At 32.8% G+C, this 26291-nt stretch overlaps 2 protein-coding genes across 2 annotated transcripts; both read right to left on the reverse strand.

The window, feature by feature from the left end:
• Window positions 1-905: 905 nt before the first annotated feature.
• Window positions 906-1725, reverse strand: LOC113700905 (protein FAR1-RELATED SEQUENCE 5-like). The gene is made up of 2 exons (XM_027221332.1): window positions 1574-1725; window positions 906-1314 (listed from the first exon to the last, which is right to left on the reverse strand). The coding sequence occupies exons 1-2, from the start codon at window positions 1723-1725 to the stop codon at window positions 906-908; spliced, it is 561 nt and encodes a 186-aa protein (XP_027077133.1).
• Window positions 1726-5134: 3409 nt separating this feature from the next.
• LOC113702459 (putative late blight resistance protein homolog R1B-16) lies at window positions 5135-17115 on the reverse strand. Its single transcript, XM_027223677.2, has 4 exons — window positions 16818-17115; window positions 12415-12488; window positions 12287-12329; window positions 5135-9352 (listed from the first exon to the last, which is right to left on the reverse strand). Exon 4 carries the CDS (start codon window positions 8336-8338, stop codon window positions 5477-5479), a length of 2862 nt encoding a protein of 953 aa, XP_027079478.1. The 5' UTR covers window positions 8339-9352; window positions 12287-12329; window positions 12415-12488; window positions 16818-17115; the 3' UTR covers window positions 5135-5476.
• Window positions 17116-26291: the final 9176 nt, after the last annotated feature.

Consider the following 26291-nt stretch of genomic DNA (forward strand, 5'->3'; position numbering starts at 1 on the left):
AATATTTCTCTACCCTTGCAATTGACGCTGCCTCCGGACCTTGCATTCTTTGTCCATCTCTTTGTCACATATTGATCAAGAATAAACTTTGTTCCAACCATATCATACACCTTTAAAGCATTTGAGCATAGGATTCCTTCCTGCTCAAAAAGATTACAACTACAAGTAATGTCTTTAGTTATTAGATTCAATATCACTCTTCTCTCCCTTCCTCCATCATAGTGACTGACACTGTATTCCACATGCATTGTAGTATGCTTTTGGTCCAAGATTACCATTGTAGTGGATTCATCGTATTCATTCTGGAATGCAACAAACATGCATGGAGACTATATAGAAGCTGCCTGGATCAGTACGGGAGTCTGTTGCAATCCCAACATTGGCAGCTTCTATCGACTGTGATACTCAACTCTTAGTTCATTATATATTTTTTCATCAACAACTCGGTTAAAATGTTTGAAGAATTGAATCAGATCATGATCAAATTTCAGATAATTTTTTATGGAAGCATTTAGACTCTCAATTAGTTGGGTGCTATGCATACCTGCAGTCCAGGCACCTTTCATGAAGCATTTTGCCCATTTCTTTCGACATGCATAAATGCCACACAACCATTCATTTGTTTCGAGATTGTGTTCTTTTAGCATTGCATCCCAGGTCATGATAAATTTATTTTCATCTTCTATCTCATACATACATTCAGCAAATCTATATGGGAGATTACTACCATCCTTGTAATAGTTCCCAAGGTGTTTCATGAAATTGACTCTAATATGAAAAGTGCATAGACCATGGTATGTTGAAGGCATAACAGCTGAAATTGCAGTGGCCATGGCTGCATCCTGATCTGTGAAGATGGTTTTTGGGTGCCTTCCACAAACTACCTCTACAAATGTACCGAACACTCACTTGAATGATTCAATGGTTTCATCATACAATAGAGTTGCTCCAAAAATAACCAATTGTCTAAATTGATTGAATCCCACAAATACGTCCAATGGTCTGTACTCCTTGTTAGTTTTATATATGGTGTCAAATGTAACCACATCTCCAAAATAGGTATAATCCATTAGCATTGATGCATCAATCCAAAATATATTTGTAATTTGTTCTTCACAATCAAGCTGCTCTGCATGGAAGAATGACGGATTTTCCAATTTTTGTTCTTCAAAGTATCGTAGCATTGCACCAGTTTCACCATACTTTAATCCCCTCTCTCTTTTTGTTCGTAGATAGCATTTTAAGTCATCACGAGTGTAGCCAATATTTCCTAATCCACCTGCCTCTTTTCCCATGATTGTTTCAAGAATATTCCTGCATCATTTGCAATCTCAGCTTGGGTTCCTTGCGAAATACTTACTTTTCTTTGCGAACGCATCATATGAGCACATTCTGAAATGTGTAGTGTGTGATTATGCTCAATTACCAGATCTCGAACCTGATACTTCATTGTTTCTCTGTTCAAAATATCCCCATTTTAGCTTCACATCCGATTTTTGTTTCAGCCCGAGTTCTCTTTGGTTTTACATCTCCTTCGTACCGTGGTTTGAAACCTTCTTTGCAACTTGTGTACCTTTTCGATGTAACTACACCATCATTATCCTTGTTCAAGTAGTCTTTTCGAACACTGAACCCAACAACTAATTCGTACTTATTGTAGAAGTTGTATGCCTCATCTTCTGACTGAAACTCCATGCCAATCTTAGGACACAATGCTTCCTCCATTGTGCTGTATTCGACAAAAGCATTTTTTGCTATTGTTTTTTAAGACAAACAATTATATTTATTTTTTATTTCTTTATTCACATCATAAGCACTTAATTATTTGTATTTAGATATGTACATACTTTATAATGACGCGTACACACCTTACAACATTTTGTAAAATAATTTTTATGGATGTGTATCTTCTCTGTAATAGGTAATCACATAACTCTAATAATTTGCATAGCATATTTCACAATATAATATATACATTTCAAACAAATATTATAACCAATTTGTGTATAATATCAGTATTTACATACTTTACAATTATATGTACACACTTTATAACAATGTGTACACCCTTTATATCAACTTAACATAACAAATGCATGTATGCCTCATACACTTTTACATTGCGTAAGGTTTGACAAAATTCTCAAAATCTATACATTGTCATCTATACCGTTTGTGTAGTTATTTAAGTTGGTCACATTGTTAAGTTATTTTTACGCTTATGTTATTTTATTTGTACACATCCTCATTTATATTTTGAAATTCTGTACGGGATCTTTATTGTACAAGTTAACCATTCTCTCTAAAAGGATAATGACATACTTCTTATAATTTTTAAATCATGCTTCACTAAATAACACATTTATTACAATCAAATTACATATAATATTAGCGTTTTACCTTGGACAGAGTTCACCATGCAGTAAATTTCATATGGGCCGCTCACAAGTCTCTGCTATGCATTTATTACTCGATGAATATCTATCTCAGTCATCCACTAGTTAAATCGGCGTGTATTGTTGCTGCAGCGGATCTTCACAATTATCTTGTGCACACCTCAGACAAGATGCCCATTTTGATAGGGTTTATTTAAGAGTTGGAAGAGAAGAAGACAAAAATTTATGTCTATGTTATGCGAAATAATTTGTTGAGAGGAGAAGAACAGAAGGACCTACAGCGACAATGTATTGTGTTCAGAGAAAATCCACTACCGCCATTTTCTTCCCACATCTTTTAAGTTGAAAGAGTTTTAAAGCCCGCCAATCGTACCAAAAGTTGATTTTCAAATTTTGATTTTGAATTTTTCATACCCTTAACGGCAGACCAAACGGAGTTAAAAGTTAAGCTTGTATTAAAGCAACAATCCTCTACACTCATCTCCATTTTGTTCGATTTCGTTTTGGCCATTGATGATGGGCCCACCACATCTTGGCCATGAAAAGTTTATGAGCGGTTGTCTGACAACCGCTCTAGCCCCTCGTCCAGCATCAACTTGAACATTTGGACATATATATATACATATATATAATCAAGTTCTTGTTGCTGACAGCACATTTTCAGTTTGTATATATGCATAATGGGAAGGGACAGATTATAAATTGGTATGTGAGGTCAGAATGTATTATAAATTTCAATAAAATCCTTTCAGTAAAAGCTAGTGATTGTTAAGACAAGAGAAAGTAACAATTCCAGTGTTATATCAGTCAAATGAAGAAGTATATAATATAGATTAGCCCACAAAAATGTCATCTAATTAATTTCTTTGATCTGTCATTTTGATCAGTTTAAACAATTAATCACTTAAAAGATGGAACAGTGACGAAAAACCTTAGGAAAAATTACTTTCTTTAGACTTCTGAAAATAACGAAAATTAAAGTGTGTACATGAAAACATTTAAAGAAGAAAGGCACAAATAAAGCTAGCATATTCCCACATGTTTTCAGATATATATATATATATATATATATATATATATATATGTTGACATGATATACAAAGCTGTTTCTAGATCTCAATGCCAGTGAAACCTTCTTTATAGCCACAGTTTCTCCAGTTTCCAGACATTTTGCTTGGTATGCCAGTGAAACATGGGTTCCATATACAACACAAGTACTAAAGCAAAATTTACAATTTTGTTCCTATGCCCTCTCTCTATCTAAAAGTTACAGAATCTAGATTTTTTTCTTTTTTGGTGTCTCCAAATTTTGCTCCTATGCTATTTCTCTATTGAAAAGTTACAGAATCTAGATTTTTTTTTTCTTTTTTGGTGTCTCCATTTAATTTTCATTGCAAAAAAGTTATTGTATGTTTTAACATATCTATCAATTGGGTGTATGGTTCTTTATTGAGGATAAACAGAAGCAAGTTACACTTATTTGTCTTACTCTTATCTGTGATACATAAAAGGAACGGAAACGTTTATTTCGCATTACATCAATCTTAGCTGGTTTTAACTTATAAGCATCACATCAATCTTAGCTGCATCAAAGAAGATTTAACAAAGTGGGATGATGATATACAAGCATATTGAACCTCGAACTAAAAAAAAAAAAAACATGAAGAACATTATAGAAACAGACTACGGATGGATAATATTATCCATTGCTATTCTTGCCACTGCAATCACAAATTTATATAGCTGCAGCAGGTTCAGAAAAAAGAGTTGAAAAGGTCCTGAAATTTCTTCAAGAAGCAAGTCAAAGTCTTTTGTATTACTGGAATACATGAAATGAAGATAAAAGTGAATCTAGCATACATGCTTGTTGTCTGCAGGTTTTATGGATCATTTCAATCCGAAGCAGCATTGAAGAAGATTTCAAAAATTGGGTTCATTAACACTAATAAACATCAAACCAGAAGAAAATGGAGAACATTTTACAAGCACATTATGATGGATACTGTTGGACTGATAGAATTCATGACTGTGCTTGCCCCTGCAATGACAAAGTAATACAGCTGCATCAAGTTCAAACCAAATAATCTGGAAGCTCCAGAAATCGCTTAAATACACATGAATTATTATATCATCAAACTGATACAATGTATGCACAGATAAAGAAGAGACCTGAGGAATTATATCTAACCGGACAAGTGGAATGATCACACCAAATGGAGAAGAGACAATGAATGCTTCAATCTTCACCATTGTCTGGTGTGATGAGAAGAAAAAGGCTCTCCTTCAGAGGAAACCAGCAGTGGAAGAAGGAATAATTGCAGTACCAGAGCAGTTGACTGGAAAGGTATACAGATTACCCAACAAAAAAGGTCATCTAGCTTTTCTGGTTTGTCACTTTGATGAGTTCGAGCAATGAGCCACTTAAAATGGAAGATAAAACATGAAACTGCACAAAAAAAGTTTTAAGAAAAATTGCTTCCTCTTGACTTCCGAAAATATGGCTTAGTGAAGAATAAAAATGTTTGTGCTTCAGCATATTTTAGTGAAGGAAGATGCATGTTTTTAGATATTTAAAGCTATTCCTAGATCTCATGTCACTGAAACATGCGCTCATATGACAATGTATGCAAATTATAAAGGTCCTATGGCCTTTCTGTTTAAAAGTAACACAAAACTGTTTTGCGTCTCTACTTAATATCTGTTGCAAAACCGCTATTGTATGTTTCAACACATCAATCGAGTTAAGGTTTTTTATTGAGGAAAAATAGAAGCAACTTACACTTGTCTGTGTTACTCTTATCTAGATACATAAACTGGGAACAGAAAAGTGTATCTATGCATGGAAGAAGATTTCACAAATTGGGATTATAAATACATAAATGAACATTATTCAACATTGAAACAGACTGTGCTAGCTAATGCATGACTGTGTTTGCCACTGCAATAGGAAAGTTACATAGCAGCATTAGGTCCAAACAGAAGAATTTGGAAGCCTCCAGAAATTGCTTTGAGATATAAATGAATTACTATAGCATTGAACTGATTAAACATATAAAGAGATGAAAAATCAATTACGATCTTTAGACCCATTCTTTGGAGAGAATGGGTGTATCATCATAACAATCTTCAATTATGGTCTTTAGATCCTTATTTCCCATATCCATCTGTTCTTGCTGAATTTGCTTTACAGAATCCGCAACAGACTCACGGCACCATTTCACCTCAATCATTTCAAGAGTCTCACATTCCCCTAAACAAGAAGGGACCTCTTCTAGCTTCCTACACTGGTGCACAGCCAATTTCTCAAGACGGAAAAAATTATCAGAAGATGCAGTCCAGCTGCCAATGTCCAACCATAATAATTCCAAGACTCGGAGGTTAGGGAACTCCCCTTCTCTCATTACCCATTCTTCCCCAATAAAGGAGGAATCGTGTAATTTAAGCACTTCAAGATTAGGCAACTTTCCAATTGTCGAAATTTCACTCCATGGCTGACCATTCTTTGAGAGAGTCAACTTCTTCAAATTCAACGGGAATTTAAACCCATATCCCTGAAAACCAATCAAATGAAGTGACTCTAGTTGACTCAAACAGTCAAACACAAGAATCTCATCACAATTTCTGGTAGCTTCTCTTGATTCGTCATCGATTGATTCGTCATCTCTCATACATTTTAGCCTGCGGATGCTTGGTAATTTTTTCAGTAACTTTTGCAAGTTTTGAGACAAGGGATCAATTGCAAGGTTTAACGTGTCCAAATGATCTAAATCTGGGGCTACTTCAAGATTTCCAACTGCAAAAACAAAACCTCTTTTCCAATATATAGTACGTAGATAACTCAATGTCCTAATGTTCCAAATAGTATTTGGCAGCACAATATTACTCTCTGGATGCTTTATGATGAGAGTTTCTAACCTTGAGAGGTTGGCTATTGCAGATGTGATTGATGTTATTCCACAGAGAGCCAGGTATCTCAAGTGAACAAGCAATAAAACTTCCATTGGAAATGATTCACCAGAGCCCCAATCCCCCAAATCCAACACTCTAAGAAGCTTAGGTAACAAAATCCTCGAAGGCTTCTCTTCACAGTCAAAAGCATCATATCCAAACAACAGCAAACAGCGTAAATTGGGAAAAACTATCACTAACTCCCAAGTCTTCAATTCCCAGCTACTTTGAACACAAACTCGGTGGTGGCTGCTTGGTTCAGCAAGACTAAAAGGGTCTTCCCAACTTTGAATAATACGTAGAAAACTTTCTTCTTTGGCTTTTTCCACACAAAACTCGTGTACCAAATCATGAAGTTGGCAGGCTTTGGCACCACTCGTAGTTCTTTGGTCGGTAACCATAACTAAACTTCGATTAATTAGAGCCATCAAGTAGTTGTAAGCTGCTTCCTCCAAGCTCTTTTCTTCAGTCTGTTGCACGAATCCTTTAGAGATCCAAAGCCATAACAACCTTCGGACATGAATGACCTCATCTTCTCGAAATGCACCAAAGTATAGAAGGCATGGCTTCAAATAATCTGGTAAGTGATAATAACTCAACTCAAGCGTCTTCATGCAATATTCATTGTCAAGGACAGTAGAACTAAGACTTTTTGCAACTTCTTCCCAGCTATCTTGTGCAGTGGTAGCAAGAATTCCAGCAACAAGGACAATTGTAAGGGGTAACCCCCTACAAGTTTTTGCTATTTGAGATCCAACTTCACTTAATGTTGGAGGACAACCTCCTTCGTCAGATAGCTTTTTCTGCAGCAATGTCCAACTCTCTTCATCCGTAAGTTGGCGGAGATAGTAAGGCTCAATATTAGGTTTGAATTTTGAAGACAAATTCTGCAATCTGCTGGTGAAGAGAATCCTGCTTCCATTGACATCATTTGGCAATGATTTTACCAACAAATTCCATGCCTCAATGTCCCACAAGTCGTCCAAAACAAGGAGATACCTATTTCTCAGCAAAACTTGCTTTAGCTCCTTGGCCAAATCATCTTCATCCTTCTTATGATATTTTTCAGGACTCTCAGAAGAAATACTACACAAAAGCTGAACTAATAAACTACGCATGCTATACATTTGAGAGACATAACACCAGCCACACACATGAAAATGTGACGTAACTGAATCAGCAACATAAACTTTATTGGCTAATGTGGTCTTACCAATCCCAGGCATACCTACAATGGGAACAAAATCCAACTGCTTTGATCCACTCCTAAGTCGATCAATGATAGATTTCACCTTGTCATCGAGACCCACCAGATCTTCATTGTGAATGGTGGCAATAAGTTGTGATGGTATGTGAATGGACGTCTTGTTAACTCCCTGGATTTGACCATTTTGGATCTCCAAAGCCTCAATCTTCAGAAGATTGATATCTCTAGCAACAGCATCCAAAGAATCTTCACATTTATCACTAACTAGTGTTGAGTCAATCAATAACTCAGCCTTGTATGCAGCCTCCATAACATGACTCCAAAAAGCTTGGAGCTTTCCATTCTGATAGCGCTGCTCCTTGATATTCACCAGGACATGTCTCAAGAATTCAAGATCTTTTTCGATCCTTTGGATTCTATCCTGTAGAAAAACAATTGAATCATTAGCCTCATCACACCTTGCTAGTTCCTTGAGATTTTTTAGGAAAAAATCCATACAGCCCAACTCATTGGATCTAGGATAATTAAATGATGAATGTGGCGATGTTAGTGGATAATTGTGCGCAAGCTCTGCCATCATATACTTGAGAACTTTGTACAAATGAAACAACACAAGATCTGTTTCCTTGGAAAAGCCTTCTTTGATTTCGTTGACAGAAAGGGAGAAGATCAGAGTTCCTGCATCATGGACCACAACTCCAATAAGATCCTTAATTTCATCGCCTAGTTTCTTCTCCTGTTCAAGAAGGATACTCAAGTATTTTACTCCTTGATGGAGTTTTAGCATTTGATCCTTTACCAGAACCTGAAAACTAGCACAATATCCTAGAAGATCCGTAAGATAATCTAGGAGAGAATCAATAAGTTCGACTAGCACTCGATTGTTTCTTTGAAGCTATCAGGACATGCATGCAAGTTTCTCGGACTTGGGGACCAAGAGGATCTATATTCTCATCCATCAGGTCATAAATTTCATAGTCCGTTTGACTGGGCACTTGTTCTTCATCACTGTCAAAGCAACATTCAAAAATCGCGCATTCAACCACAACTGCAGCGTGAGTCAAGAGATCTGCCAATTGCATACACTCAACACCTCGCATTATTGCAAAGCGAATGAGACTCCTTAAAAGCTTTAGCTCGTGTCTTATAGTATCCTCTAACTCAATTAAAGGATGCCGTAGAGCCTCCAAAAGGGATAGTCAAAGAAGATGGTGCATGATATCTGTCTTAAGAAATGACCAAATATTTTCCGAGGATCTGGATGTTGCAACTAATACTATTTGCTTTCTATCTGACTCATCAGAACCTTCGTATAAAAGATAAGCAGACTGAAGATCATGAACCATCTTAATAACCATATCTTGAATTCTGAAGCAAATAGTACTATGTGACAAACTTTCAGACAAAATATTGCCCGTGTCTTCCTGATCATGCTCTAAAAGTGCTTTACCCTTGTCCTCCTGATCATACTCCAAAATCCTTTTACCCATGCCCTCCTGATCATGCTCCAAAAGTGCTTCACGGTTCCTTATCCTCCTACACTTCTTGACATACAGAAAAAAGGTTTTCAAGAATCTTATGTTTTCCTTCAGATCCGTGATATCGAAGAGCCGGAAATCGACGGACTTCTCAAGCTTGCATAGAAAATCTAAAGCAAGATCAAAGCAACTAGTGCCAGTGCTGGAGGACATGTGATGCGACCGCAGATAGTCAACTAAAGCAAAATCAAAGAAACTGGTGTTACTGCTGCAGGGAATCTCCATTATTGTATCTTCTTTTCCCTCTGGTATCAGACTTCTACCTGGTTTAGCCACTGAATAAAATTAGTTCAGGATCTACACTTTCTCATCTAACAAAATAGCCAACAAACAACAGGCAGGACCTTTTTTAAAACTTTTTGTGTTAATATTGTGAGACGCTATTTTGTTCATAGAAGATATCGTGCAGCAGAAGTAATAAAAAGTTAAATAAGTGCGACTACACTTCCCCAGCTACCTTAGTGGTGCCAAAAGAAGACCAAGATCAACAGATAAGTTACAATAAGGTACTGATCGATATAGTCCTTTGTTAGTGGCCACGTGTGTACCAATTTGGTCGCTTACTTTTTTTATGACCAAATTGAATTTTGCAGTCACGGTTCCTTCTCCTCCAACATATTTTCAAGCTCAATTTTGCAGTCACATGACCAGTGAGATTACGACATTCATGTAATGGTTTCTGCATTAACTATTCTGAATAATTAATTATCTCTCATCAATTGTATGACAAATTATTATGTAAGACAAATTATTACACTTAATATAGATAGATTAGAGTTTTTTGAAGTTTAACAACTGAATGGACACATTTAAGTTGTGCTTTTAGCCTTTTACAATAATACTTAGTTCCACTTGGGCCGCATTCTTTGATTGTATACTCCCTTTGTCCCATAAAGATAGATCTATTTCTTCCCTCACGCAGATTAAAAAATTTAGTTATTGTAGTTATAACAATTATTTTTTGTTCATGCTTTCCTCAAATACCCCTTATTAATATTAGATCATTTGTTCAAAGTAAAAGGCATGTATTACTATATTGTTTTTGGAATTTAGAGCACTTTAGTTCTTAATGCAAGAGTCAATCTAATTTATGTTACATGTTTAACTAAAATGAATAACAAAAATAAAATTGACAAACAATCAAACATTTTAATTTGGAGCCATTAGAAGGCAACAAATATATTCTAAAATCGATAATAATAATGTACATTAAATATGGGTATGTTAGTAAAATAACAAACTTACTACTCTTTAAAAAAGGAAATAGGCTTATAATTTGGGACAGGCACAAAGGAAAGTGAGCCTATTTTTATGGGATAGAGGGAGTATTAAATACTGAGTTTCTGTTCCAAACAAATACCAAGTTTTTCTCCTTCTCTTTTACTGTTTTTTTTTCCTTCAACTGCTTTAACAACTTATCTATTGCCTAGTTTTTCTTGGAATTCAAACTTTGACTTCCTCAATAAAATTCCGCCTTGATCTCCAAATATAATTGCTTAAATGTTGGAGAAATATTTATGATCTCTCCTGAAATTTGTCGTCTCTTTTATCAATTGAATTAGTTTATGCTTCTTTCCTTTTGCCTATGTGTAAAGGCACATAAGTTTCTGTTCTTTTTCTTTCACTTCTTTGTTGAATTTTATTTCATTTTTTTATAGCAGAACTGAAAAGATTCTCGAAATAAAGTCAGAAGGGACAAACAGAGCCAACGTAAAACAATTTGCATGTAGCACGAGATAATTCTTGGTTTGTTGAATAAATGCCTACTTTGGTTGTTGTACTTTATATAAATGAATTAAGGAAAAATTGTTCCAAACACCCTTCACATTTTGTTAAATGAATTTTTTTTGTCTTTTACTTTTAAAATGTTATTTTTACATCTTTAAAAAATTAAATTAGCAAAATTTAGTTCCAGTGGCAACTTTTGATTGCGGCCTTTGGAGGGGTCTAGGGGGGCGAAGGAAGGGAGGGGATGAGGAAGGAGGGTGAGGAGGAAGGAGGAGCCGAGGAGGGAGTAAAGAGGAGGAGAGAGGAGGCAAAGGAGAAAGGAAGCGGAGAGAGGGTTTGAAAGAGAAAGAGAGGAGAGAGAAGGGAGGTGGAGGTAGCGGGTGGTAGCGATGGGTGATGGTGGTGGTGGTGAGTGGTGTAAACTTTTAAAAATATGTAAAAATATTCCAAAATAATTTAAAAAAAAACCTCCTAAAAATATCTCTAAGAACACCCTAAAAAACATTTACACTAAAGTTATATATATATATACAGGTACAGTAAAAATTTTTGAAAAATACTCACAAAAATAACTAATTCAAATGGAACCTTTCTTTTTTTCGAAACAAATTCCTGAATCGTTAGTTAGCTAAAAAGAGATAAAGGAAAAAATGTTAGTAGCATGCAGAGCGTTGTAAACACTAAGGGAGTTTTCGTTTTCTCCCAATTCCAAATCTAATGTTTGGAGTGCAAATAGGCCTGTGGATTTAGAGTTGAATTACAATTGTATATGGCCCAGTTTAAACTATTTTTCTTGAGACCTTGAAAAATTAGAAAGTTTTCAAAATGTCATGTTCTCTATTTTATTAATCTTCTTGGGATTAAATAAGTTACATTGCACTGAACATCAGGATCACAAGCCTATATACTGTTAATGTTTTTTTTTTTTTAAATTTTTAACTTGGCAACTTCTCCAAATTTAAAAACTTGTTAATAAGACTGACAATTTTACTTCTTTTTTCATGTGAGATAATATGGGACAGCAAACCATCTAAATTTTTTTTCCTACATCCTACTTGTAAGATAAACACTGTGGAGGTGAAGAAACATATTAATTTCATGAAATGCGTTCACATAATTTCTGCAGTAATTTAAGAATACATGTATTCATATAAAAAATTGATTTATCTAACGCTGAGTCAAATAAAAAAGCTGCAATTTTCTCTTATTTCATCCTTAATTTCGTAGTGTTTCTTTCCATACTATGAGATTGGGAGGAAATTGCTTTATTGAATTGAAACTGTACGTCCAAGGCTTAAGTGAATATGCAAAAGAAATGTTATATATATTTCAACCATTAAGTGGAAGAATACATTCATCAGCCTTAGTATATACTAGCAGAAAAAAGTGTCAAGAACACATGGAAGCCATATATATTTCAACCAAGAATAATGTGTGAAAAAAAAAAGAAATAGAAATTCAGCACTTACTTTGGAGAGAATGAATTCTCTGGGAACAGGTGACCTGTTGAATCTGCAGAAATTCCATTTATATGGTGAAGCTACATTAAAAAAAAAAACTTTAACTTAAAAAAGAAAAAACATAATTCAGCACTCACTTGAGCGAAAGTGAAACCTCTGGCAATAGTGGGTGATCTTGTGAATACGCAAAAATTCCCAGTATATCATGCACCTACCCACACAACATCAAGTTTAAGAAAGAAAAAAGAACATTATGATGATTTCAACCAAAAAAAAAAGAATTCTTATATGCAAGATTTTTTGCACGTAAAATGGTAAACTAGGACATCCACAAGAGTGTAGTCCATTTTTTTGATCATCGTTTTATTATCCCTTTCTTTCATTATAGCATCACTCAGTATAGATTACACTCTACGTAGTATAATAGCATGAACCCACATCAAATCACACATTTATTTTAATAATCCACAATACATATCCCGTAAATAAATAAATTTATTTTCTAAAAAGTAATTTCATTATTTTTGAAAAATAATTTATTAACTATAGTGAAATTTTTACTTTTCAATTTTTTTTATTTTGGAAAAATAATATTATTAATTCATAAAAATAATACATATTTTTTTATCTCAAAATTAATACATCGTTATTTTCAAAAAAAATAATTAAGTAATCATTAAACAAATACCCAACACTTAAAATGTAAATAAATCATAATCATCATAACTCAATTAATAATGATGCTCTATTTAATTAATTTAACTCCATTACATAACTTAAATCAATTGAAGTAGAAGTAAGATTACATAATAAATATTAATTTCATTATCATTGCCTTCGAACCACTCCCAAATATTACTGTTGCCATAATGGAATAGGAGGGTGAGAAATTGAAAAAATATTAACAAAATTTATGGACAAAATTTTGAGGATTGAAATCAAGACAGATATTACCGTTGCAATGGTGCCATTATTTTGTTTTACCATTGCAAAATGGACCTTAAATCGTTTGAATAAAACGGACAAAAAGGGTAATATATTGAACATTGAAAGCTCTGAGTATGGGTCCCATGCTACTACTTTGAATAATTGGTCAAATTGACAAAATTTTGAGGATTGAAATCTAAAAAAATATTACCGTTGCAATGCTGCCATTATTTTGTTTTACCTTTGTAAATTGGACGAAACGGACAGTTGGAAAGCTTTTGAATAAAATGGACAAAATGGGTAATATTTTGACGGTTGAAAGCTTTGAGTATGGGTCCAGTAGCTTTTGAGCGCCTCTTTTGTGTGAACACTGGTTATACATGTAATACTCATTATACTCCCTTATGCGTTGAGTGTAATAGTCTATTACACCCTCTATTACACACCATCGTTGATACTCTTATAACAGACAAAGTAGTAGTAGCAACTAGTAAACAATAGATACACCCCCATTAAAACAATAGTCCCTCTGAGTTTAAAGCTTTCCAATCCTGAGCTACTTTGTTAAAACCGAAGGGTCACTTTTCGTGATCCATGGCTGCCATTACACAATTGTGTACAATTAAGTACAGAGATTTTTTTTTTTTCATTTCTTCCAGTTTCCAATTCTAGGTACACTTGATATGCACACGATATTAAGTTGGGAAAATATAAAATTATAACATAAAAAATAAACCCTTCTCTTTAAAAAAATAAAAAATTTTTTGAGAAGATAATATTAAGTCATTATAAAAAAGGAAAAAATTAAAATGATAACGTAATAAAAAAACCATTGTCTCTAAAAAAATTAAAAATTATAACATCAAAAACAAACTATTCTCTCTAGTAAGATGTGTATTAACCAGCACTAGTTTGGGGCACTAACACATCACTAAAAATTAACGAACTTTGTATTATTGGTAATAATATAGTATATTTTCCAAAAAAATAATGTTTAGGCCAGATTTATGAGTTATTTATAAAAAAAAAAAGAGGGAATTATTATGTTGACTTCATTTTCTCAAAAATTTTGAATTTTTTAGAAAGAATTATTTGTTTATGTTGACTAAACATTATGTGCATATCAAGTGTAGCTAAATAGCGTAAATTTGGAAGAAACTAAAGTGATACTCCAATTTTACTTTTGAAATCTATATCAGGTTATCATTTTAACACTAATTAGCTTTGCTTTTAGATTGTGAATAACAAATTTGTTTCATTTTAAAGGTGATGGACAAAAAAAGATTTTTACCAAAATGCAAGAGATGAAACAAGTCATTTTCCCTTGTATAATTTATACATCATACAACAAGACTTCTATAAATTAATACTTGATAAATTAATAATCTCTATTAAATAATAATTTTTCTCGGTTCCAACTTGGACTATGAGCTAAATTAATAATTCTGATAAAATAATAAGATAATAAAATTTTTTGAAAAAACTTATACAACTCTTTAGTCCCATTCATATTATAAATTAATAAATCACTGAAATTGCATATCATATATTCCTAAAATATGAGTTTATTATTGTTTTTTTCTTAAAATTTAAATCTACCTGAATCTCATCCTTAATTATTTTTTATTGCATCTAAAAGTTTTGGACTTGAATTCTCATATTGCAATGAGAAATTATGAAGAGTTATTGATATTTTGAGTGCTTCATTCCACGTAACAGACTCCAAAGCTACTATATCATCTTGAGCTTCATCATTAGCAAGAATTTCAGTGATGCTAGCAACAATTTCTTCTAAACTTGAGACCCATGAACTTGATTGGTTTATACTCCTTAGAATTTTAGTTTCCTTTTATTCATAGAATAATTCAAACTTTTATAAAATCAAATAAAACTTTAGTTGATTAAATGAGTGTTTCTTTAAATTGTAACTTTGTAAGTATGTTCAATAAATTAATAAATTATTAATTTATCAATTAATTAATACCTCTTTAAATTAATAGAATTTGTATAGTTTCAAAATTATTAATTTATAGAGGTTTTACCGTATTTTATGCATCGGACAAGTATTAAATTCTCCTAACCATTACTTGTTTGCATGTCTAAACCTTGGGATAAAAATACCTAAAACTTAGGGGTAAGAAAATAGAATAGCATAAGTTTGGGAGATTTAGTAAGTAAGGGTGTCAACTTTCAATGTGTTATGGTAACTTTTTTTATGTCCAAAAGTGTATTAAATAGCATTTGTTTGGGACAATTGAGTTGAGACCAATATAGTGATAATCTATTTTATTGGCTACATTATTACAAAAAAAGACATTAGTAAAATGAGCGGCCGGGCACTAGCTACTCATTTGGTCGAGAAGCATCCTGACAGATTATAAGGCGTTGGTAAATTATCGTAAATGTTTTTAGTTTTTTTTTTTAAAAAAAAAAGTCAAACAGGATTCCAAGAAAAATAAGAAACCATCCATCCAGCTATTAGTAACAGATGTTTTCATTCTTTTTCTTTTTTTCTCCTCCTGTCTTCAAAAGCTAAATATATTTCAAAGAGTAACACTAATATGACGTATGGTCCTAGAGTATTACTAATTTCTTAATCGGCTAAATTGGGAAGATTGCAATCATTAATGAAAGAATAAAGAACTACAAGGATTCTTGCGTGCAATATTGAGTTGAAGACAGGAGACTTGCTGTGAAAAATGAAAATCAATCCTACAATTAAATTGATTATTCTTTAAATGTCTTTTTCATCCTTTGTGGCAAATGTATGTGAGATGAGTTAGTATGTGCATGTCATTACAATTAAATTGATGCAGTTCCATTAATTTGGCAGAGCAATGGAGAGATTATAGAATTGAAGTATTATGAGATTTTTATACAATTATCTAAATTTAAATTTGGCTTTTTTATTTTATCTAACTATTACTCTATCAAGGTGTTGAACTTCTTAAGAGTAATCTAAAATTGACTATTCTTTGGCTGAAAAAAGTTTCCCAAGTCATTATTATAGATATTTAGCAATGCATTTATCAAATTTCTCTACTGGATGCATTTATCAAATTTCCAAGTCAGAAAGCTAGAAAACGTACGAGGCACTGCAGTTTAAGCTTTCGTTTCTACGAGTTCTTATTAGATGCTCATGTAATTTGACTTATTCTATGCGAAAATCTAAAGGAGTTTCAATTGTAGAATTTCTGCTTGAATACCAATTTGTACGAAAAGGTAGTAAATTTATTTAGAGAAAAAATATTGCATCATCAACTAGTAGCCTCTAACTGAGAAGGAGCACTAAGGAAAAAAAAAGTTTAGAAGCTTTTTCTATAATTACTTTTACAGTTATATATTACTCACCCGGTCTGATTAAATATTTTTTACATCTATACTTTATCATGAATGTGAGGAATGGAGTGACACAAGGCCTTAATATATCTAGCACTGATTTATTCCATACCAAGAGCAAAATTAGCAGAGTTAGATAATCTTTTCCGACTTCAAAATGAATCAACTCAACCGATGATTCCTTTAACATACAGAAAATATAAACAGCAGGGGAAATGGAATAACTGATTAACTTATTCTGGTTCTTTTTTTTTCTTTTTTGATTTAAAAATACCTGTTGCTGATGAGCACCGTAATCAGCTCTGTTTGAAGAATTTGACTGCAGAAGCTCCGGCAACCGGCAGGAAGCAGCTTCGCCACCACCCTAACAAACCGCTTCTTACTTCACTCCTGTAGTTTAATCTCAGAAAATTTATCAAAATAAATGCAAATTTTCGTGGGATTTCTTTGAAAAATATACTACAACAATACAAGCAGATTTGTGAGAGTCACTACTGAAAGTCATAGACGAGATAGTTCACAGTAGCAGGCCTTCACTTTCTTGCCCACAAAACGAAAAAACAGACAGGTTGTTTTGTGAAGAATATTATGCTTTTCACTGTTCTTGCCCCACAATGATGCTCTCCTTTAGTCTTTTGTTTTTCAACAAGCCTTTGTCGCGTCCATTACCGCGGAAGCATGAGGCGTTCTGTGGGCCTCAGTAATAATTAGTGCTATTTGGGCAGGACCTTCACAATATTAAAGGTTTTTTCAATTTCTTATTTAGAAAACACAATTGAAAGTTATAATAATATCTCCACCATGATTTTTTTTTTGGCAAAGGATTATAACAACACCACATACGCTGAAAGTTATATATATAACTTTCTCAGTCATTACTTTTAAATATGTTAAATACTCACCAATGTATGGAAATAAGAGATAAGAAGAAATGACAACAAAAGACTTAGAAATTTTAGTGGGCTCATAGCATTTGTAACATTCCTACTTTTTTGCAACTGTGCATGATACTTCTTTTAGTTTGGACTATTGAACTTGTTTACTTTAGTAACCTTTTTTTTTTTTGCTTGATTGGTGGCAATTGGCTCTCGCTTATGTGGAGTAGTAATCCGTTTTGGTTCTTTTCTTTTTGTCCTTTTTTTTGGGTTAAATGATTTGAGGGCTAATTTTTTTTTCATCTAGTCATAAAAAGGTTGATTTTGTTTTTTTTTTTTTCCTTATGTGGAGTAGTAACCTGTTTTGGTTCTTTTTTCTATATATTTTTGGTTAAATGATTTAAGAGTTAATTTTTTTTCTTGCTGTCGGGGAGAGGGAGGGGGAGGGGGAGTGGGCAAGGTAAAGGGATAGAAGGGAGAGGGGGCGGCGGGGAAAGGGGGGAAGGAGGAGAATATGTGGGGAGGGAGGGAGGGAGGGAGGAGGAGGGGAAAGAGAGAGGATGAGAGGAAGAGAAATACGAAAAGAAAGAATAAAAAAAGATAAAATGGTGGGAAGAATGAGGTGCTGGCAACAATGCTAGTGGCGATTAAGGGAGGCGGAAGGAGAAGGACGAAGAAGAAGAAAGAAAGAAAGGACAAAAAAGAAAGAAAAATAGAAATATGAAAGTTTTTCACATAACATTCAAATACACAAAAGTTTTTATACAAATTCTATAATAAACTATATTAAAGTTTTATTCAAATTTCCGGAAAAACACATCATCCAAACGGACCCTATTTGCTATTTCTAGTGCCTCCTGAATTTTCTTTGAAACATTAATGTCTCGTCATTTTTGTAGTTTCTGATTTTTTTTAAAACTTGCTAGAGTGTTTATAGCTAATTATTATAAAGAGTTTAAAAAAAAAAAAGGAAAGTCATAAGTATTGCGAAGGCAAAATGTCATGAAAATTTTTTCCTTTTACTCTAGCTTTCCTACATTTTGGATATGTCATATGTAATTGCAATTCATTTGCATGATACAATTGCCCTATAAGAAGATATAAACCACAACTTTAAGTTTCAAAACGTACATTAGTGCATCATACCTTGTTATTTTTTATGGGCATACACTGTCAGCTTGGTAACTTTGGCCTTTATTAGTCGTCAAGTCAACCCATAATGTTTTTTTTTTTAAAATATGATCCTTCCTGCATATGTAAAAGCTGATATGTCAGATATGATGTTGACGTTCTCGAATCCTTTTGGTGAAGTTAAGGCTTTGTTAAGCATTCAAGCTGAAGTTAAGAATTTGTTATCAGGGGCGCAGCAGTGTCTTGTGAAGGGTTTCACTCAGTTACATATTGAGATTGATTCTCTTGTTTTGATTAGTATTCTTTTGGGAAAGACCAATTCTCCATCGAGTATCTGCAGAGAGGTTGAAGAATTGCTTAAACTGAAGCATCATTTTGTTGTAGTGTCGCATATTTACAGGGAAGCCAATCAGGTAGAGGATTTCCTGTCGAAGTTGGGCCTAAATTATCTGGCTCAAGATTTTCTCATCCTCTGCTGATCTTCCTCGTATGATTCGGGGATCTTTGTCTTTGAGAAAAGTTAGGAATGTCTTCCATTAGGAGGCGATCTCAAAAATAGTTTTTATTTGTAGTAGGTTCAGTTTTTCCATTCATTTATTGAGTCTTGTTTTTCATGTAATGTTGGAGGTTTGGGCCTATATCTAGGCATGGCCACGGTTCCAGAACAGCCGGTTCTGGTTCTTTAAAGAGGTAGAACCAGAACGCATAGTTCTGATTTCAGTTCTTTATGGTTCTGGTTCTGGTTCCGGTTACGTATGGTTGTATACAATTTTATTTAATTTCTTATCCTTACCAATTTTAATATGAATATAACAATATATTTATATTTCAAATAAAATGTAAAAAAATAAATACAAAATAAAGATCATATTTTAATTTTATTATTATTCTAGAAAGTAAGAAGTAATAAATAGATAATATAAATTTTATGAAAAGTACATTACATTGTCAAATTAAAAATACATTACACTATCAAATAGTTGTCATGTGTTGACTTTCTTGAATTGGACAATCATCAATGTTGAAGATTCCATTTGAAGAAACATTGAAAAAAATATTTTTTTGCTTGCTTGATTTTGAAGATGAGCTACTACCATCAAAACTTGTCATTTGATAGCAAATAAGCAAAAAAAATTTGCAAGTAATAATTTAATACTTACAAATTATAATGATAGATATTAGATGAATAGAAAGAATTAAATAATTAATAAAATATATAGAAAGTCCATAAAATTTAAACTTTCTTAAAACCTATTAAACACAACTAATTTTTTTGAATTATCTCACTACTTATATTAATTATTTTTAATTATTTTTAACGGTTCTGGAACCGACGGTTCTGGTTCTATTTTTTAGAGAACCAGAACCGGAACCCTTATCCAAGGTTCTACCACGGTTCTGGTTCCATGGTTTTGGTTCCGGTTCTGGTCCGGTTCCAAACGGTCCAGTTCCGATCTGGTTGAACCATGGCCATGCCTACCTATATCCCGCTCCTTGGTACTTGATTTAATTTATTAATAAAATTTTAGGGGTGGCGTCTCTCCCGTGTACGGGGTTTGCCATAAAAAAATGTAAAAGTATAAAAAGTTAGCATGATGTATTTGAAACTTGATGGCCAAGTACATAAAATTACTCACCCTTTTCTTAAAATAGTGATTTCCTATCGTTCACCTTTTGTTTCTTCAATGTTTTCACATTAACCATGATCAGTGTCATATTATGTTTCATTTTCTGAGTTGCCTTGCCTGGTGAGGGGTGATGTTAATCTTGATCGGTTAGGCGTTCCGAACATTCGTAGGAGTAGAGCTTCTTTAGCTTGTTAGGCAGTAGTTGGTTGCTGTCTCTCTTTGTACTCTTTTCAGTTCATAAATAAAGATTAAAGTGAAAAAAAAAAAAATGTAACAATATTCAAGGATAAAAAAAAAAAGATCAGTGTCATATTAGAGGTTGAAGCAAAATATTATGCTTGATGTAACATTGATGATTGGTCTTATAAAATCTCTCAACTAATACGTAATAGTATTTGCGTCTTAAATGTGCTTCTGAGAATGGAAATATGCGTCGTCCTAGATTATTCTTTTTTTTTTTTGTTTATGCTTGAATTATGTCATTTTTTTCACATCAATATCATAATTTTTTTAACTCAAATTCATTTTGATTTATGTTGCAAAAATATTAAAAAGTATTTTTTGTAGATTTTCTTTATTCACTTGTCAAAATAATCTAGATTGCGTCAAGTAAACAACTGTCAATCCATGAAACACAACAGCAATTTTAATTGCCATATTAAGGATAGAAATGTGCTTAAGAAAAGGAAAAAAATGAGAAGTAAAGTAGCAAACTAAAGTGTGGAATTGAAGTGAAAAAACCATAAATAACCTTATTTGTTGTCTGGTGGATAGAGCGAGGAAACAGTTGGAAAACTGGAATGACAAAAAGAGGAAAGCTTGAGGAATGATCATAAGTGGATTTTTCACGTTGAATATTTTACAACATCAAGTGGTGAAGATCAACTAAGCAATCACAAGCTGCAATAATTTTTTTGAACTGTAAATCTGGCTAGTTAGCTATAAGACATACATACTATCAACATTAAATTCACGACAACTATGTAAAGTTAGATTTTAAATTTAAATTTTATATAGTTATCATTTATCCAATACTGATAGTATATACACTGTTTGTGTATCAAAAATCAATTAGTGCCCAATGGACTGTAGTTAAGAGGGGTCTCGTGTGTTAGTTTTTAAAAAAGGATTTTTAATTTGGAAAAGTGTTGACATGTAGATAATGGAATAATTGTGATTGTGTATATTTAGATAATAAGTTAGATGCAATTTAGGGGTCTAACTAGTGCTCATGCCTATTAGAAAAACTTATAGTCCAAACATCAAATTTCTATAACTTTCTAACAACAGCATCACATTGCCATCAAGACTCTTTTTTCATGTATACATATCCGGCGAGGCACTTTTTCTTTTTTGGGGCACGTGTGGTGCAATGTGGTAGCGATAAATATCACAAGACTTTATCAAAGAAAGACGTTGTTGAAGACCCCATATTATTGAGCTTTATCATTAGTTGCATTATTGGAGGGTCTAACTCTACTTTGCTGCATTATTGGAATAGTGATATTTTTTTAAAGGAGAATAGTGATATGTTTAAGTAGTTGTTGAGTTGAGACAATTAGAGAAGTTATCTATGCTATTGGCTGCATTATTGGTGGGATTAACTCCACTTGGTAAAATCAAACTTGTACTACTTTTCTACTTTGCATCGTAAATTTTAATTTTGGACATTTTGAACTTTAAACTCTTAATTTTGGATATTTTGCATACTAAACTCTTAAGTTTGTTCCATTTAAATCCAATCAATGACAACGTTAGTAGAATTAACAAGATAAAAACTGATGATAATATACCATTTTGATCTAGCTATGATCCCTTGACTCATTTTGACCATTTTCAACACATTACCATTGATTTTTATGATCCCAATTACTTATATCATTAACAAAATTAACAGATAAAGAATGGTGTAAACTAATGACAATGTATCGTTTTGTTCTAACAGTAATACCTTGACTCATTTTAATCAGTTTTAGAATATTATTATTGATTTATAGGGTCCTTTATAGCGTTAATTTTGTTAACATTGTTATTGATTGGATTTAAACGCTATAAATTTGATAATTTACGATACAAAGTGTTTAAAGTTTAGGATGTAAAGCATCCAAAATTAAATTTTGAGGTGTAAGGTGGAAAAGGGATACAAATTTGGGAGTGCCAAGTGGAGTTAGTCCTTATAGGAGAAAGTGGTGTTGATAGATGAGAAAGTGATGGAAAAAAGTCGGCAAAGCACGAGCTCTATGTTGAACAAGAAGCATCCTGATAAGGTATTAAGCTTCCGCCAGACTATGATTCTTATTACAAATTATCGTAAAATGTACTTCAAAATAAAAGTGTAATTGATTGAGTTCTATGGCTCTAACACATCACCTGAGAAAAAAAAAATATTGTATATACATTTTTCAAAATTTAGATTTTGGGCCAAATTTGTATTTTAGTGGTAATAGAGTTATAAGACAAAAAAAAAAAAAGAAGACGAGTTTATCACCAAAAGAAAAAAAAAAGTTAGGATAAAGTGAGAATTAAGGTATCTATATTAGGAGATTAGTTGTAAATTACCTTAAAATGATCATGTAGGTATTTTTCAAAATTTCTTGTTTTAATTGCCAAGAAATGTTGCGGTAAACTTACTAGGTCTCTAACAAATAACTAAAATTTGATCAAGTTACTAAATCGAGCTTAAATTTATAACTATTTGGTTCAGCAAGGCCGCAATAATTTGTATGTTTAATTGATAAAAGTATTTGAGAACGTACATTGCACATCGGTGGCGTGTTTTTGCTGAGAGATTTTGTAAATTAAGTGAATCTATAATTGAAAAGTAAAGAAATGTTGTACAGTAACAATGTAATATGATAAGTGAACTAATCCTTTTTAGGTTCTTGGAACTGAAACTTAAAAGCATTCGGAAAAAGAAAAACCAAAATTGACATTACCAGCATGTAGTAAACGAATGTTATAATGTTGTACAACCTTTTTGTTATACTATCTATTTGATTGACATATGTACTATGCAATAATAAATAATAATTCAAGTTTTAAAATCTCGCTCTTGATCTGATACTTGTCACTTTAAGAAGTTGCGTAACAAACTGTGACATAGAACTGCATAACAGAAGACCTCAAGCTTTATATTGCCAAGACAAGACTTGGTAAAGTAATTAATTACCTCTTAAAAGAGCTAGTTACGCTATGTGATGCTTTCATAGTGGTCCATGAAGACTTTGTAAGTTTGTGGACCGCATCTATACATCCGTACGTAAAGTAATCTGTAAATGCCAAAATTATTACTAAAACCTAAATTTCTTCAAATTTTTATATTCTTTCTTAATTGTTTTTTTTATAGATAATATCCTATTTTGTTAATTTTATAACTTTCTTTTTATCGAACATAAAAAGGGGGAAATATATGAAATACAAGAAGAAAAAAACAAAAACTATATCAAAAACTAGAAGAAATTATAATATAAGTTATAAGGCCTGAGCAACTTAAAAGGGGAATGAATTAGGTTGATTATAAAGCAATTCAAAATTAAACGCACTTTAGCTTAATTTAAATTTCTTAAAGCAATTCTTTCTTAATTGTTTTTTTTATACATAATATCCTATTTTGTTAATGTTATAATAGTAGATAATACAATTTTCACAAGACAAACAGCATCTCTGTCATGGACTAGTTGAAAATTTTCTTTTGATAAAATTTTCCAAATATTTGTACTGAATCATTTGCAAATAGAAATAGAAAAGAAAAATCTTGAAAAGGAAAAAAATTAAACTCATCAAAATGAAAAAACTCTTATGAAAGTTGAAGCTTCTAACTTGCTTATAAATCAACTAAGATTATAACTTGATGATAATGGGGAAGGCTTGAGAAAAATTTTGTTATGGGTATTTGATTTGGAGGTGGAAAGGTTACAAAGAAAAAAAAAAGAAAAAAAAAAGGAGAAGAAGCAGAGACAGAGAATCGAGGATAAGGGAAGCAAAAGCAAAAGGTTTTGTTTGGTGTCCGTGTCTTAGTGCTAGGGTTTCCTTTTGTTTAATTTGATTTTAGTTTTTAACTTAAGATAAGTAGAATTGTACACAAAAAAAAGTTTGTCCTGTGAACGTAGTCCAGCGGTAGCAAGCTTTTGTTGTGATTGTGAAGACCTGGGTTCGAATCGCAAGAGCTCCATTCTTATTATTGGTTTGAAATTTGTGTGCATATTTGAAAATTTTTAAAAATCGCCGGTTTACGTTCGAACGGTTCAAACGGTTCGCTCGATTTTCAACGGTTTTTTATTACTTTACGGCTTTAACACTAGATCGGACCGGTAACATGTCCGGTTCATGATCCAACCGGCCGATCCGGTCCGATTCTGAAAACACTACCGACAAGTCTGCTAAATAATCATTGATTGTTGAAAGTCCGATATTGTGCTATGCGTTTGATCTTTTCATCCGACAAGCATTATTGCTTCTCAATTTTTTTTGATTTGTTTTTCTCCTTTTTCCATTTGACAAGATACCCGTCCTAAATCATTTTTCTTGTAAAATATTAGTTCAAATCATTATTTTTTTATTTTATTGATAGTCAAGGTAGGTGTCAAAATCAAGTTTAACACAAGTCAAAGCACAAAATCAGACAATCAAAAATGAAAGAAAGCCCAAACAAAGAAAGAAAGTTGAAAAACAAAACATTGGAAACGCTACTTGGAATTTTGGATTACGATCATTGGAATGGAAGAAAGATAATGTCGGCTCCCATAGCAACAATTCTTTTTTTTTTTTCCCATCCAATAGTCTCCAAACCATATGGGTTGACCCAGTAGTCAAGGGAAGTTTTCAGAGTGTACTTGATTGTCAAGTTTAGGAATCGATTCCTGTGCCCACAGTTGGGTCTAGAGAGGGGTGAGAGGGTAAAAAAAATAAAATTCATGAAATCATTTCCACGTCGACTTTAGTTGTGCCAGCATATGGTTTTCTCTATTTTCTAAATCTCCTAATATTAAACAAGTTACATGGTAATTGCATAGAATATCTGAAAAGCAATCTGATCTTTTAAAAATAATATGGAGGGGAGATCACATTCATCAAAACTATTTTCTTAAAGATAGAATTTTGACACGTGAGGTCAGAGTGCATTAAAAATTAACGAGATCCTCTCTGCAAAAGCTGAAGTGCTAAATCAGTAAAATGAAGAAGTATATGGATTGCTCAGCAGAAAACGTCATCCAGCTTCTTTGATTTGTCATTTTTACCTGTTTGAGCTTTGAACAATTAATCACATTAATCGGAAAATAAAAGATAAAACAGCGTAGAAAAAAGTCCAAGAAAAATTACTCTCTTAAGACTTCCGAAAAATGATTGCTAAGTTGAAGAATGCAAAGAAACATGTACGGCTAATAAATATCCTCCTTTTATTCCTCAATGATAAAATGTTTGACCTTTGTATTCGTTCGCCAGATCTTGTTACACATGAAAATATAATCACGTTCACACAAATTTACCATTTTGTTACTATGCACTTTCTCTATTAAAAAGTAACACAAATTAGATCTTTTTTTTTTTTGGGTCTACACTAAGTATTTGTTGCGTGAGATTTTTATCTAAGATAAACAGAAGCAAGTCAAAATCTCTTGTCTTAGGAAACACATGAAAGGAAAAGAAAAGTAAATCTCGCATACATGCTTCTTGTCTGGTGATTTTGAGGATCATTTCAATCCGTAGCAGCATTGAAGAAGATCAACATCAAACCAGAAAAGAACATGGAGAACATTTTACAAACAGATTATGATGGATCATAAAGTATAAACGCTAATAAACATCAAACCAGAGAAGAACATGGGGTATATTTTACAAACAGATTATGATGGATATAATGTTGGATTGATAGAATGCATGACTGCGCTTGCTCCTGCAATGACAAAGTAATACAGCTGCATCAATTTCAAACCAAATAATTTGGAAGCTCCAGAAATTGCTTTAATAAACATGAGTTATTAGATCATCCAATTGATTCAACGTATGTATAGACTAGGAGGGGTTCACCGCGCAAGTGCGCGGTGGGAAAATTTGAAAATGTATATGCCCAGGTAGATTCTATTAACGGAGATAATCGAGAAAGGCAAGAAAGCG

Source organism: Coffea arabica, chromosome 7e, assembly GCF_036785885.1.
Source record: "Coffea arabica cultivar ET-39 chromosome 7e, Coffea Arabica ET-39 HiFi, whole genome shotgun sequence".
NCBI lineage: Eukaryota > Viridiplantae > Streptophyta > Magnoliopsida > Gentianales > Rubiaceae > Coffea > Coffea arabica.